The 13,250-nt window shown below is 47.4% G+C and overlaps 2 protein-coding genes across 2 annotated transcripts in view; both read right to left on the bottom strand.

The window, feature by feature from the left end:
- Nucleotides 1–13,250, bottom strand: part of LOC135386304 (uncharacterized) — a 114,816-nt gene that overhangs the window by 61,359 nt on the left and 40,207 nt on the right. The window lies entirely within an intron of this gene.
- On the bottom strand, nucleotides 701–2,918 carry LOC135386301 (mitochondrial import inner membrane translocase subunit TIM44-like). The gene has a single exon (XM_064616130.1). The coding sequence runs from the start codon at nucleotides 2,890–2,892 to the stop codon at nucleotides 1,504–1,506; it is 1,389 nt and encodes a 462-aa protein (XP_064472200.1). The 5' UTR covers nucleotides 2,893–2,918; the 3' UTR covers nucleotides 701–1,503.

Genomic DNA, 13,250 nt, shown 5'->3' with positions numbered 1-13,250 from the left:
AATACAAACAAATGCAGTGAAAAAAGAAACAAAAGCAAAACGGCTAATAAAAAATGCAATACAAATATAAAGAAAAGCAGAACGCAGCCAATAGGAGGATCCTCCTATTGATTGCGTTTTGCTTTCGTTTATTTTTATAATACATTTGTTCATATTTCTCTTCACTCTCACCCTTTTCTCTTGTACCATGTGACTTGTTTTTTGATATATTCCTTCACCACTTGTAACAGGTCCTCAAATCTGAAGAAGTGCAGCCTTGTCTTGTTTTTAATGTGTATGTCTTCGTTATATTTTGATTCTGCATCACCGGAAACTTGCACATTATTTTTCCTCATGTTCTAAAAAGGGGATAAGTAGACTTACCCCCTTCTTGCATACGGTGGTTCAATTATCGTGTTGTCGCACAAAAATTTGCGCCATTTTTACGGCAAGGATTACACGTCCTCCCACACATTGGCGTTGGTGGAAATTGCATCATGCATGTTTTGTGCTGCACATAATAATCGTAGAGTACATCTTCCCTGGTTACGAAACGTCCACCTCATCATCATTCAAATAAGACTGTCGTTTGTAATAATCGGTAAAAATAACTGAGTGTCAATGTGATTTCTACTATGTGACAGTTATTTCGATATTTCTTTTGCTGCAAGGCTTGGATGAGAGCTTTCCGTGGATGCAAGTAATGTCATTTACATATATGTATATGTATGTACATGTTTAATGGATGTAACATAACTCTCAGGGAACAAATTACAGCTCCTTTATAACAATGCTGCCGCAGTTATTAGCAGCGTGGAATTTAAGTACTACCATAAGCATGAGTAAAAAAAAAAAGTTCCAGAAAATGTAAATGACACACATAGTGGTATGTCTTTTTTCGTAATGTCAACCTCGCTATTTGTAAGTTGCTTTCGAACCCTTTATAGCAATTCACTAATCAGGGACCAAACCACGAGTTGATAAGGAATACCAGAAGTCAGCCTACAGCAAAGTTCTTGTATACATTTACTCTAGCTGTTACAAGTTACTTTTTTTTTTACTAAAACGTGCAAGGATATTCGAAAGAAGGATTTCATAAAAGTATGTACATGCGCAAGGTCGAATAGTCACACCGATTTCTAGATTTTCGAAGAGACAAGAATGTGTTGAACTTGCATCAATTTGGTTGCGGAGCAGAGGACTCAGCAAACAGCACTGTTGCAAGCCTCCGTGTGCAGTGACGTGCACGTTACTGTTGAAGAAATGCCGCGGATGTGTTTATCCCACTCTCAGCATGTCAGCTGCACTTTTTGAAGCTTCCAGCAGAACACCCATTTTGCAAATGAGAGAAAAAAAAGATAAAGCAAAAACACTGTAAAACACCATGCAGAGACTTTGCAGCGCAGTGTTACGATGTGGTTCTACCTACGAATCGTCCGAAATAATTGGTACTCTAATAATATGCACAAAGTTCTCTTTCAATTCACTAAACCTAACTTCGCCACAATTTCTCTCCCCCCTCCGCTAGAGCCACTGTTCCGCGGACGTGGCGGACAGGTCCATCAACTTCCACGCCGCCTTGGGATTCAGTTCGGCCTGATCTCTACAGAGAACCCACGCGTAGTGCATCCGCAGGATCTTGTCCGGGTCGCCCTCCACGACCTCCCCTTTTTTATTCCGCACGACCATGATCTGCTGCGACTGGAACGTGATGATGAGCACGGGGCCCTGCTCCATGATCTTCCCCATGGCCAGGTCGACGTTCGTGACGTCCAGCACCTTCGAGTCGTACCTGTAGCCCAGCGACTGGGCCTGCTTGATTGGCGTGCTCAGCACGTTGTACGGCGCGTCGTGACACCAGTCGCGGAGGATCTCCAGGTCTCCGCGGACCAGCGCCTCGAGCAGGTTGGGGATGATGTCGGTCTCGCACTGTTTCAGGAACTCGTTCTTGTCGAAATTCGGATCCATCTTGCAGATTTCCGTGAGCACTTCCGACAGTTCGGTCCTCTGGAATAAGTTCCCAAAGATGTCGCTCACTTTGTCCGTCAGGGCGCGCGAGGCGCGCACGACGGCGTTGTCGCTCTCGTCGTACTTGGTCTTGAGGTCGAAGAATTTGTGCACGTACGGGTTGTTGTCGCGGAAGTTCTCCCAGCTCTGGTACCAGCGCGAGTCCTTGTGAAGTTCCACCCCGGTCGCTTCTTCGTTCGGGGCGACGACTCTGTCCGCCGAGTCGGTGTGTACGCTGTGTTCCGAGCGTTTCCGAAGCTTCTTGGGCGCCTTGTAAACCCTCGCTCCCGTTATTTCGACTTCGTCGATCTCCTGCTTCACCGCCTTAATGCCGGAAGAGACGGCCTGAAACGCTCCCGACTTACCCAGCTGATCGCCTTGTTTCGCTATCGACTCCGCCGCACTCTTCGCCGACTGTGCGAGTTCTTCGGTAATTTCGCGACTTTTCTTTACGAGTTCCATTTTCTGAGCTTCTTCGAGTCCTTCCTTGATCTTGTCCTTGATCGACTCCAGTTGCTCGCGAAGTTGTTGCGACCCTTTGGCTGTTTCTGCCTCGATACTCTCGTATTTTTGCCTCGCTTTCCGCAGCGCTTCCGACTGCTCAAGCTTGGCGGCTTCTTCGCGAAATTTTTTAAGGTTTTCCTTCATTTCTTTGCTCTGAACCATCTCTTGTTTAATGTTTTCAAATACCTGACCGAAGAATCCCTTGCGCTGAGCCTGTGAACTGTAGCAGCGAACGGCAGACGGATTTCGGAACAGACACAAATTTACGTTGCTGTTACGTGTGAGGTGTGCGTTACATATGTGCCGGTAAGCTGGATTCGATGAAGAAATCGCGTATTCACCATTGTTTAACGCAATAACTCGGGACACTGTTTGCCATGCTTTCGGCACGGAGAACGCCATTTTGCGACACACGGTTGCTTGACGGAGTTGCGAAGAAAGCCATAAACTTCGTACGCGCACATGCGACAGATTAGATTCGGTTTTGCCATTACAACGGAACAACAGACATCGAGTTATGCTCCTGCTTTATCCGATGTCTGAGCGGTATAATACACGAGAACTGCAAATGGAACATTATTTATTCGCTATGTACCTTGATGACTGCAGTATAGATCTAATGGGTATTTCAGTTAAACCCCGAGCTAAATAATTCGCTAACCAATCGACGAACTTTCTTTTTTACAAGTATCTGTCCAAAACCACCTACAAGCTGATCGCCGTGTGAATAAGTCGGAGGCGCTCATTATTTAAATAAAAATTCAAATGAGTTTCCTAAAAAAACATAGCTTCTAAAGCAGGGCGCTGTCGACATTAAAGTGGGTACTACCCCTTTTGGGACCTTCGGTGGACACTTTTTAGAGAAAAATCTGCCACCGAATCGGGACATTTTGTTGCCGTAATTAATTGGTTTCGGTTTACATATTTTGTCGCGGCTGGTCGCGGTGAAGCGCACAAGGACGTAATTCATCGGTGTAATTAATTGGTGTAAGGACAATTCACTGGTGGATAAGGGAGTGGAAGAGCGTCGCCTTTGAAAGGGTGCTGTTACTTGGAAATGCCGTCTTTTGCACCCTTTTAGGAGGGTGTTTTACAATCTTACACCCTCCTAAAAGGGTGTTTTACACAGAATACACCCTAAAAAGGGTGTGTCAGACCGTGACGGTGTAAAACGTGGTGTGAGTTATAGGACAAGCCATTTACTCCCATAAGGGTGTTTTTCAATTTACAGTGTTGGCACAGAACACAGACTCAATTCTTTCATAAAAAGTAATAAGTAATGTCATTAAAATTACTGCCAAAATGTAATTAAATTACATTACAAATTACATATTGTAAAAAGTAATGCATTACATTAAAAATTACGAGAAACAGTAATTAATTACTGTAAGTTCATTACAGTAATGGCATTACTACCCAGGCATGGTTCCCATAATAACTCATACTCTCGTCTTCAATCCTCCCACGCACCATTCATTTCCCCCTCATCAATTAAATCAATTAATGATCCTCGGTGACCCCTCATTGTATAAAACAGGCAAACAAACAAAAAACAAAACACACGCTGTTACTGGTCATTTTCACTCGTTGTCACTTTCTAACATTTTTTTTAACCTCTTTTGTTTTGCTATAGTTCGGCACCGTTGTACGTTTATTTCGTATTCGTTTTTCTGCTTAGAATACGGACTGTTTCTGTATAATCTGTTTGTAGCAACAAACAAGTGCCGTGCTTCGAACGGCACCTGGGATATTGTGACATCTCTGCTCAGTTCTCGGTTACTGCACCGGGAGTACATTGAATGCAGTCTAGACAGCTCGTGTTGCTGTTTCACATAGTCAAACGGTGTTGCCCCCCCCCCCCCCCCCCCAAGTCAAGTACGTTATTTTAAGAAATACTTCGCACGCAATTGTCTTATGGCAAAGTTTCGGTTTCGTAACGCTTCGTGCGTGTTTCGGTTTCGTTTTGCAAGCGCTTTGAAATCGCGATCTTTTGCTGCGCGAAATGCTCCTTTACAGTGCGGTCAATTTGACGTCTCCAGATAACGGAGATAACCAGCAATATTTCGGGTATGCAGGCACAGCAAAATGTGCAGACAGTATTTTACGCAGCAGTCTTCCGGCATCTTCAAGAGGGCAGATGGGGGTGATGGTGCCCTCATCTCACGCAGATTGAGGTCAGGTGAGGAAATCCCCCGGAGCAATGAATTGAGGTTAGGTGAGATTAGGGAAAATTCCCCAAAGAAAAATTGAGGTGAGGTGAGGAGAATTTTTCAAGAAGCAGTTTCCTGGAAGACACACCAGGGTAAAATGACTTGTAATGGGAGATACTTTCTTTGCAGTGTCATAATCCTTTGTATTTTACAACTACAAATACTACGTATTTTTCTCGAATTGTATTTCATATTTTCAGAACTCTGCACGCGGTATGAAGGTTGTCAGTCATAGTTCGAAATCACTGGAATCAGGAAACGGCGTGCCACAAAGACGAAACTGGTATATACCGTCTACCCTGTAAATCCCCCCCCTCCATTCTCTTCTTCTTCTCCAGTTATCTTTTATTTTGATCGGTATCAGGATGTACGCGGACTAGGAACTCGATTGTGTGAATGAATTCACACAATCGACGGCGGTGACGCCCGCTGGTGAAAGAAGTTACGTTTCAGTATTCTAGGCTGGGGGCAAGGGGTCCCTTCCGTGTGGAACATCACATTTCTCAAACAGCACAATAAAGTTACGTTTCAGTATTCTAGGCTGGGGGCAAGGGGTCCCTTCCGTGTGGAACATCACATTTCTCAAACAGCACAATAAAGTTACGTTTCAGTATTCTAGGCTGGGGGCAAGGGGTCCCTTCCGTGTGGAACATCACATTTCTCAAACAGCACAATAAAGTTACGTTTCAGTATTCTAGGCTGGGGGCAAGGGGTCCCTTCCGTGTGGAACATCACATTTCTCAAACAGCACAATAAAGTTACGTTTCAGTATTCTAGGCTGGGGGCAAGGGGTCCCTTCCGTGTGGAACATCACATTTCTCAAACAGCACAATAAAGTTACGTTTCAGTATTCTAGGCTGGGGGCAAGGGGTCCCTTCCGTGTGGAACATCACATTTCTCAAACAGCACAATAAAGTTACGTTTCAGTATTCTAGGCTGGGGGCAAGGGGTCCCTTCCGTGTGGAACATCACATTTCTCAAACAGCACAATAAAGTTACGTTTCAGTATTCTAGGCTGGGGGCAAGGGGTCCCTTCCGTGTGGAACATCACATTTCTCAAACAGCACAATAAAGTTACGTTTCAGTATTCTAGGCTGGGGGGCAAGGGGTCCCTTCCGTGTGGAACATCACATTTCTCAAACAGCACAATGTACTGAAAGTCGAGTGCAGTGGGGTGGGGTGGGGTGAGGTGGACGGTAGGTGTCTTATCAATGCTATGTAGTTTCACGGGTCTCTTCGAGGCCTTCCACCTACCCGTCCACCCCTATCGCGCTCGACTTTCAGTACATTGTGCTGCTTGGGGAACGGTGGACCTAAACGGAGAGCCGAGTGCGTGAGGTACCGGCCAGATTAGGACACACCCTCTCGGCACAGACACGCGCAGTGCGTGAACAAACGTGCGTGTGGGAATTGCCCCGTCGACTGTAATGGGTTCGCTCCTCCCCGTGAAAAAAAACACGGACGAGAAAAAAGTCAGTGTGAAACCAGCCTTAGAATCGGGAGAGTAGGAGGCCGTCCATTCTGATGCCAATACACGCGCTTAGGGGAGCTCCTCAGCTTGTCTCAGTTGTTGATTCAAGAATGGCAATACACGAGGTAAGGATAGCAACAACGACAACAACTTTATTTTGACTTTGGAGAGTGGGGAGTTTCCCCCCATTGCTGGTGGGAATGTGGGGAATAAAATAACGAGCCCCATCACAATAACGATCGAAGTCCGATGGTGTCCAGAAATGTCAGCAGAGCTTTGAGCGCAGATCGTTGCTGGGCTGAATTAGGCCAGGGACCAAGCAATTTCGATAGGGAGAAAGGGCGAGAGTCCATCTGACTAAGAGACTCGAAGAGTGCGGTTCGGGGAAGGTGGGTAGTGGGGCCAATGAAGAAGAATGTGCTCCAGATCCTCAAGAGCATCACAGTGGCAGCAGGTGGGAGAGTCAACTTGTCTCAAGCGGTGACGCCACTGAGCTGTAAAGGCCACATCGAGGCGCATTCGGTGGATTAATGCAGCATCTTGACGAGAGATGTTTCGTGGCATGCGGAAAGCGAGCGTTGGATCAACTCTGCTGAACCTTCAGGTATATGGATAACAAGGATAGCAACAAGTATCACATAGCCGGTCAGATCAGATAGGAAGAGGATAGCAGAACAAGGGTAGCAAGCGGGCTAAATGGTTAGGGCTAAATAATGTCGGGTTAAGTGAGGCTAAAATGGAAATTAAACTCCATGGGAGTAAAAGCTGCAATTACTCCCCATTTTACTCCTTTTTTCTTAGAGTGTATATACTCTCCTACTACGTTATGTTTGTCTGGGCAGGGCTAACGATCCTCCTTGGTCGCACAGGGAGCAAAGGCGCAGTAAAGATGCCGTGCGCCAGACGGCAGAGGCGCCGAAACCCACCATTTTTTTTTTTCGAGGATCTTTTTCCTTCGCGTGCGTCTTGAGCACCGATATGCCTTACGGCACAACGGAGCAAAACGTCGGCACCGGCTTTTCTCGGATGGTAAATTTCGGAGCCGAGCTCTTAAAAAGTGACTGGGATAAAGCTGAAAACGAATTCGACCCCCATCGCGAGGTGGCAAAAACGTAGTTAGACTCAATACCGTTGATCGCATACAGAGCGTACCTGTTGTTTTATTATGTGCCGAGGTTTCAAAGGGGGGTATACTTGGTGAACGTTCCACTTAAGGAATTTTTCTTAGACACGGAAAGAATCATGGCACAATTGTCGCATATCTGCACAGCTTTCCCGTTTTATTAGTACATGTTATTACGTTAGAACACAGTACATTAGAATATAGATTCATTCGTACACGGCCGGTCCGGGTCGTAGATCCGAGGAACTGGTGCTTCTGTTAGATGATTCTGAAGCGCTGTGAACGCAGCTTAACATGTTGATGACCATTCCCAAGTAACGTTCTTTTGTAGAAGTGCCGTAAGGGGGACGGAAATGTCGCTGAAGTGCGGGATGTATTGTCGGTAGACATTAACTGTTCCTAAGAAACGTTGCAAGTCTTTAACACAACGGGGAGCAGGAAAATCTTTAATGGCTTGCACGTTGCTCCTCTTAGGCGACATTTGTCTGTGGGAAATCGTATGCCCGAGGTAGTCAATGCTGATGTAAGCAAATTGACGCTTTTTCAGTTTTAGTTTAATGTTTTCCGCACTCAGGGCCGTGAGCAATGCATGCAAACTCTCCAGATGTTCCTTAAGCAGTATGGACGACAATGTCATCAAAGTAGTTTACAACGTTCTTGAGACGATATTTGTCAATAACGGACTTGATTGTTCTTTGAAATGTGGCTGGTGCATTTTTAAGGTGCATGACCAACCATTCGTAATGGCCGTTGTGAGTGACAAAAGCAGTCTTCGGGATGTCATCGGGATTCATTGGCACATGCCAGTATCCAGAAGTAATGCCGAGAGTAGTGAAATAACGAGAAGGTCCCAGTGAATCCAGAACGTCGTCTATACGTGGTATGGGCTGGTAGTCAGGCACGGTAACAGCATTTAGTTCGCGGTAGTCTATGCACATCCGCGTACTTCCTTCGCCCTTCTTCTCAGCGAGAATAACCGGAGACGCATAAGGCGAGAGAGAGAGGGTCTGATGAGGCCCTGGTTAAGCAGTGAGCCGACTTGCTTCTCAATCTCTTTCCTATCTGCTTGTGACGTCCTGTATGGGCTTCTATGAATTGGTACGTTATTGGAGAGTGTAATGCCGTGTCGCTCGGTGCTTACGGTTCCGATATCCGTTAGCGACTTAGAGAAAATCTGGGGGTGTAGTTCCGTATCGGGACCACTCGTTTTTAAAACGAAACTGTTTTACTGAAACGGTTAGGAAAGTAAATATTGCATAGAAGTGGAAGAAGATCATATACTGAATCTAGAAATGTAAGAATTATAAAATTCTGTGGACTAGAAGTTTTTTTATATGCATTTAAACAACCCCATCTGATTCACTTTTAGCGCAGGAGAAACACGGGAATGCTAAGCCTAACGGATTCGAAACTTGCCGTCTTCCGAAAAGTAGGGTCGTTGACTTTAGTGAGGTTAGGTTCTACAGATTGGGGGGGGGGGGCTGTGGGGGGCGCTGCCCCCCCCCCCCCCCCCCCCAGGCACGCACGAGGCGGTGCGGGCGTCGAGACTGTGCCTCGGGTTAGGTCAGTAAAGTCCTCAGCCAAGATGGCGGATCGCCATCAAGAAACCGGCGATAACATTTAATTTTTATACGTTTTACGCAATATACGAGGGACATTCCTGTTAAATTTCGTTACTAATTACTTCCTCTTTCACGTAAAAGCGTTAGATTTTTGTTTTTATTCGTTTTTCTTTAAAAAAAGCCAGTGGTCCCGATACGGAACTACATCCAAATCTGGGAATGGCTCCGGATAAGGTCACCGAGTGCTTCGTGTTCCGTTGCACACAGGTGGGAATATGTAGGAGAGTCAGCCGGTTCGAGTAGTCCAGCGGGATCAAGGACGGTGGCACTGACATGGGAATGTGCAGAAAGTGACTGCTTATTCAGACGCAAGGTGCCTTGCGAAAGTGTCAACGAGGGTAAGTCCAGCGTGAGGCCAAAATGAGAGGCGTGATCCAGCCCGAGAAGCAGTTCAGCTTGCATGTCTCGAAGCACGTGAACTTCTACTTCTTGGAGAACACTGCCAATTCGAAGGTGAACGTTAACGCGACCCAGGGTATGAGATGGTGATGTGACTTGATGAATGCGAATACTGGAGTTCCGAATCAGCTGGAGTTGAAGTTCGTTGTAGACGTCTTCGTTGATGCAAGTTATCGTTGCTCCTGTATCAAGAAATGCGACTACGGGATGATTGTTGATGAATGCTTCGAATCTGATTACCTTGCGACTTGCTTGCAGTACTTGAGCGCCTACCGACGCCGTCATCATATAGCGGGAGTTGCCACCGCTGGACGGAGATAGACGGCTGCATGTGCACTTGCAATTAGCTAACTGGCGATCTACGTGCCTTTTGCAGGGCGCGTCTATTTTATTCTTTCGTATTCGCACGAAAGTTTCTAACGAAGGCGTGTACTCTGATAGACACCCGTTAGAGCCCTGCACCATCCGCGGATGGAAGCGGACATCCGCGAATATCCGCAAGATACTTGCGGATTCGGATGGAAATTTAGCACTTCCTGCGGTGTGCGGATCGGATGCGGATGGCTCGAGGTCGGATGCGGATCGGACGCGGATGTGAAAGCAGCGGATCGGTAGCGGATATACCGCGTGCTGTAATTTTTCGACCAGCAATTTCTTTCTATTGCGCGCCGACAGCGAGCGCATGCTCGGGTTCACCTTTGACCATGCACGGCCAAGACGGGAGAGGAGGCATTCTGGCATCTCGAACCACGCGAGCACCGGCGAGGTAGCGTTCCACGCGTTGCAGAAGTCTCTCCATATCGCGTTTGTTGAAAGGTTTACCTTTGCCTGTCGTCGTGAGTCCTTCCGTGACAACATGGGGGCATCCGAAATTATACCAACATGTGATTCCTGCGGTCTTTACGCGCCCTACGAAACTTGCGGATTTTGCGGATCGGATGCGGATGGTGCGTTTTGTTCAGCGGATCGGATGCGGATGTAAACTGTTGTGTATGCTGCGGATGCGGATCGGACGCGGATAACGTGTGCGCGGATGCGGGTCGGGTGCGGATGCAAAAAAAAAAAAAAACTCATCCGCGCAGGGCTCTAGCACCCGTGACCCATCAGCCAGCTTTAACAGCAGGGCGTATTCGGTTTTCTTCCGAGCCGTTTATTGTGCGGGCGTACGACCCTCGTATGAAAACAGGAGTTTTCCTCTTATCGGCTAGCGTATATTGTGGACAGGAGCTCTTGCTTGCCTTATGGAACGTATCGGCAGTTTATTACGGCAACGACGTGCTTCGATTTCACGGCAGTATACCCTTTTCACCGAGCATTATCAGTGCCCATGTTCCAGCAAAGCTTAAGCTGGCTTCATTCAGAAACGCACGCGTCTATCTGGTTCCCAACAGCCTCGAGAAATGGTTTCCTCCATCTGCTCGTCGCTGCAGCGCGCGCTTTTTTGGGGTAGTGCACGTGACGTTATTACTCGGCCGCAAAGACTTGTGGCTCTCGTTGTAATTGCTTGTTTACATGACTTGTTTACCGTTTGCACGGTTTGTAGTTTCTTTGGGGACCTATCGGATCCTTCCATTCTGCTGCCATTCTGCCTTTTTTTATGTCTTCGGTCTGTGGAATGTCGCAGCGTCGCAGGCACCTTGCAGGCCAGAGAAGTTTCGTCCAAAGCCGTCCGGCGTCAACTCCTACGGATTCAACTAACAATCAGAGGTCCTCCCTCTTCCGGTCTGTGGCCACACGGACCGTTGCGGCAGACGGTGCACCAGCTTGATGGGCCTCTCGTTCGAGATGAACTGCTCAGCCCCGGTTTCTTCAAGGAACGGATTTGGGTCAGGTCCCCTCACCTTTCCGGGGCTTATCCATCGAACAGCGCTACCCGGCAGATCCCCCAATCCCGCATAAGGACGAGGAGCGCCGTATCCTCCGCCCCATCTGCGAAGTGCCCGAGATTCATCGGACAACCCATCGCAGAGGCGCCCTTCATCGTAGCGGAGTTGAGGCTGCTCGTGCTCCTCGAGGTGCTCTGGAGGACGTGCAAACCGCCCTCGCCGTGATCACCTGACACCGTCCAGATCTACTACGACAGCCGGAAGCTCAACAACCTGACGTGCCTCCAGAGGGCATGGACGATGGTTCTAATTGGTATCCCCGACGACCTCTGAATGTGGAAAGCAGCCCTGACGTTGTTTGTTTGTGTTTTGTTAATACATTGTTAATAACAATCAGCAAATTGTTAATAAATTGATTGTCGAATAAAATAGCCGCGCCGTGTAAAAGGGACATAGATCGCCACTTCGTTAATTGCAAGCGCGCATGCAGCCGAGTCTATTTGCGTCCAGCCGTCGCAACTCCCGCTATATGATGACGGCGCCGGTGGGCGCTCAAGTACTGCGAGCAATTTGCAAAAAAAAAAAAAAAAAAAAAATAGAGCGAAGACTGCGAGCCCTCACAGGAAGGGAAGGTCTCCAGCGAGGTAAGCAAGCAGACTGCAAGTGGGACGTGCGATCAGAATTTGCGTCCTTAGAGCTTATTCTGCCTTACAGCTGTGCACCAGAAGGGATGCCGAACTGGGAAGCAATGGAGCCGTCGAAAAGGCACGATCAGGGCGTCCTGCCATGTGTGCAGTGGCAGTACCCAGCTTTTCCTGGGACAGGGTCTGAGAAGTCCTCAATCTTAGTCGCACTGCCAATTAACACCCATGGTGGCGTATAGGACGACCTCGGCTAGACGGGCGGGAAACTAGGAAAGTAGTCCAAAACACTACAACAGGCACTACTACCAAAACCATAACGTCGCTTAATATGCCGGCAGCACGCGCCTAACCTAAAACCGCACTACTATTTAGCCAACCGGCGGTAGTGCCCCACGTTGGGTGCCAGTGTGTGGGTATCCTACCGCTCTCCAAAAAGCATAGAAAGGTATACGTCATCTCAATACACTCTTCGTCCTTCCAAAAGGGGCAGAGCCGTACATGACAGACGCTCAGACAAGAAGTGCTCAGCATCGTGTGCCACAACAAGTCACCCAGTCAACATTTGACGACGGCACAGAAGACGACAGAACTCTGACCAAGTCTGGTAGCATCGTCAAGCCGGTCGTGAGATTCTCTAAAAAAAGAAAAGAAGAAGCTGGATGTCAAAGTAGATGGCGCACCTATCGCCATCGGCATCTCCAAGCCAAAGCAATAGCCAAAGCCAGACTGCATGTCGTTCATTATATGTTCTCGATATGTCTATGTATTCGGACATGCCTTTCTGACTATGTAATCATGAAACGTCGTGTCTGACATACACAACTAGAACAATGTCAATCTACCCCGGTCGACACAGAAACTAACAGCGAGCTGACAATATTTCACGAATACAGATGCAAGCACGCATACAAGCATACATGCATAATGGAGGTACCCTCATTGGAGACGAAACTTGGAACCCAGAAAAGAGCGCACATTCCCTGATCGAGTTTCAATGTGAACCCTCCACTGGAAGAGGTCTTCTTTGGCTTCTGAAATGTGAAAGAAACCATTTTTGGACCGCTATACTGAAAAGGGTGAAAGAGTGAATAACACGTTTTGACGTAGCGGAAGCGAGACATATATGAAGCTGCTTGCAGTGGACTTTGCCCCTAGGGCGTCGTTCTCCTTCTGATAAGTGATAGCGCATGGCCTCACATTGGCTGCAGCAAGGCAAGGCAAACAAATTTTTTTTTGCCTATGAAATACAGAAGACGATGTGACGGTGTGAGATGTGTACTGAAAAGCAGTGGAATTATGTAGAAAAATGACATGGCGTTTTCTTCTAACTGAAATGTACACCTTTTTATTAAATGCGCTGTTACTGTTTTGACGTCTGCTCCGTGCATTAGACACCGTACCGAGCACCTCCTTGGTGGCTTGCCCATACCACACACACTATCTATGAGTGCCTTATCTGTGCTTC

This window comes from Ornithodoros turicata, chromosome 2, assembly GCF_037126465.1.
Source record: "Ornithodoros turicata isolate Travis chromosome 2, ASM3712646v1, whole genome shotgun sequence".
Classification (NCBI taxonomy): domain Eukaryota; kingdom Metazoa; phylum Arthropoda; class Arachnida; order Ixodida; family Argasidae; genus Ornithodoros; species Ornithodoros turicata.
This window is presented reverse-complemented; position numbering and strand designations above follow the sequence as displayed.

Coding starts and splice junctions, on each gene's coding strand:
- LOC135386301 (XM_064616130.1), bottom strand. CDS start 2,892: ATGGCGTTCTCCGTGCCGAAAGCATGGCAAACAGTGTCCCGAGTTATT.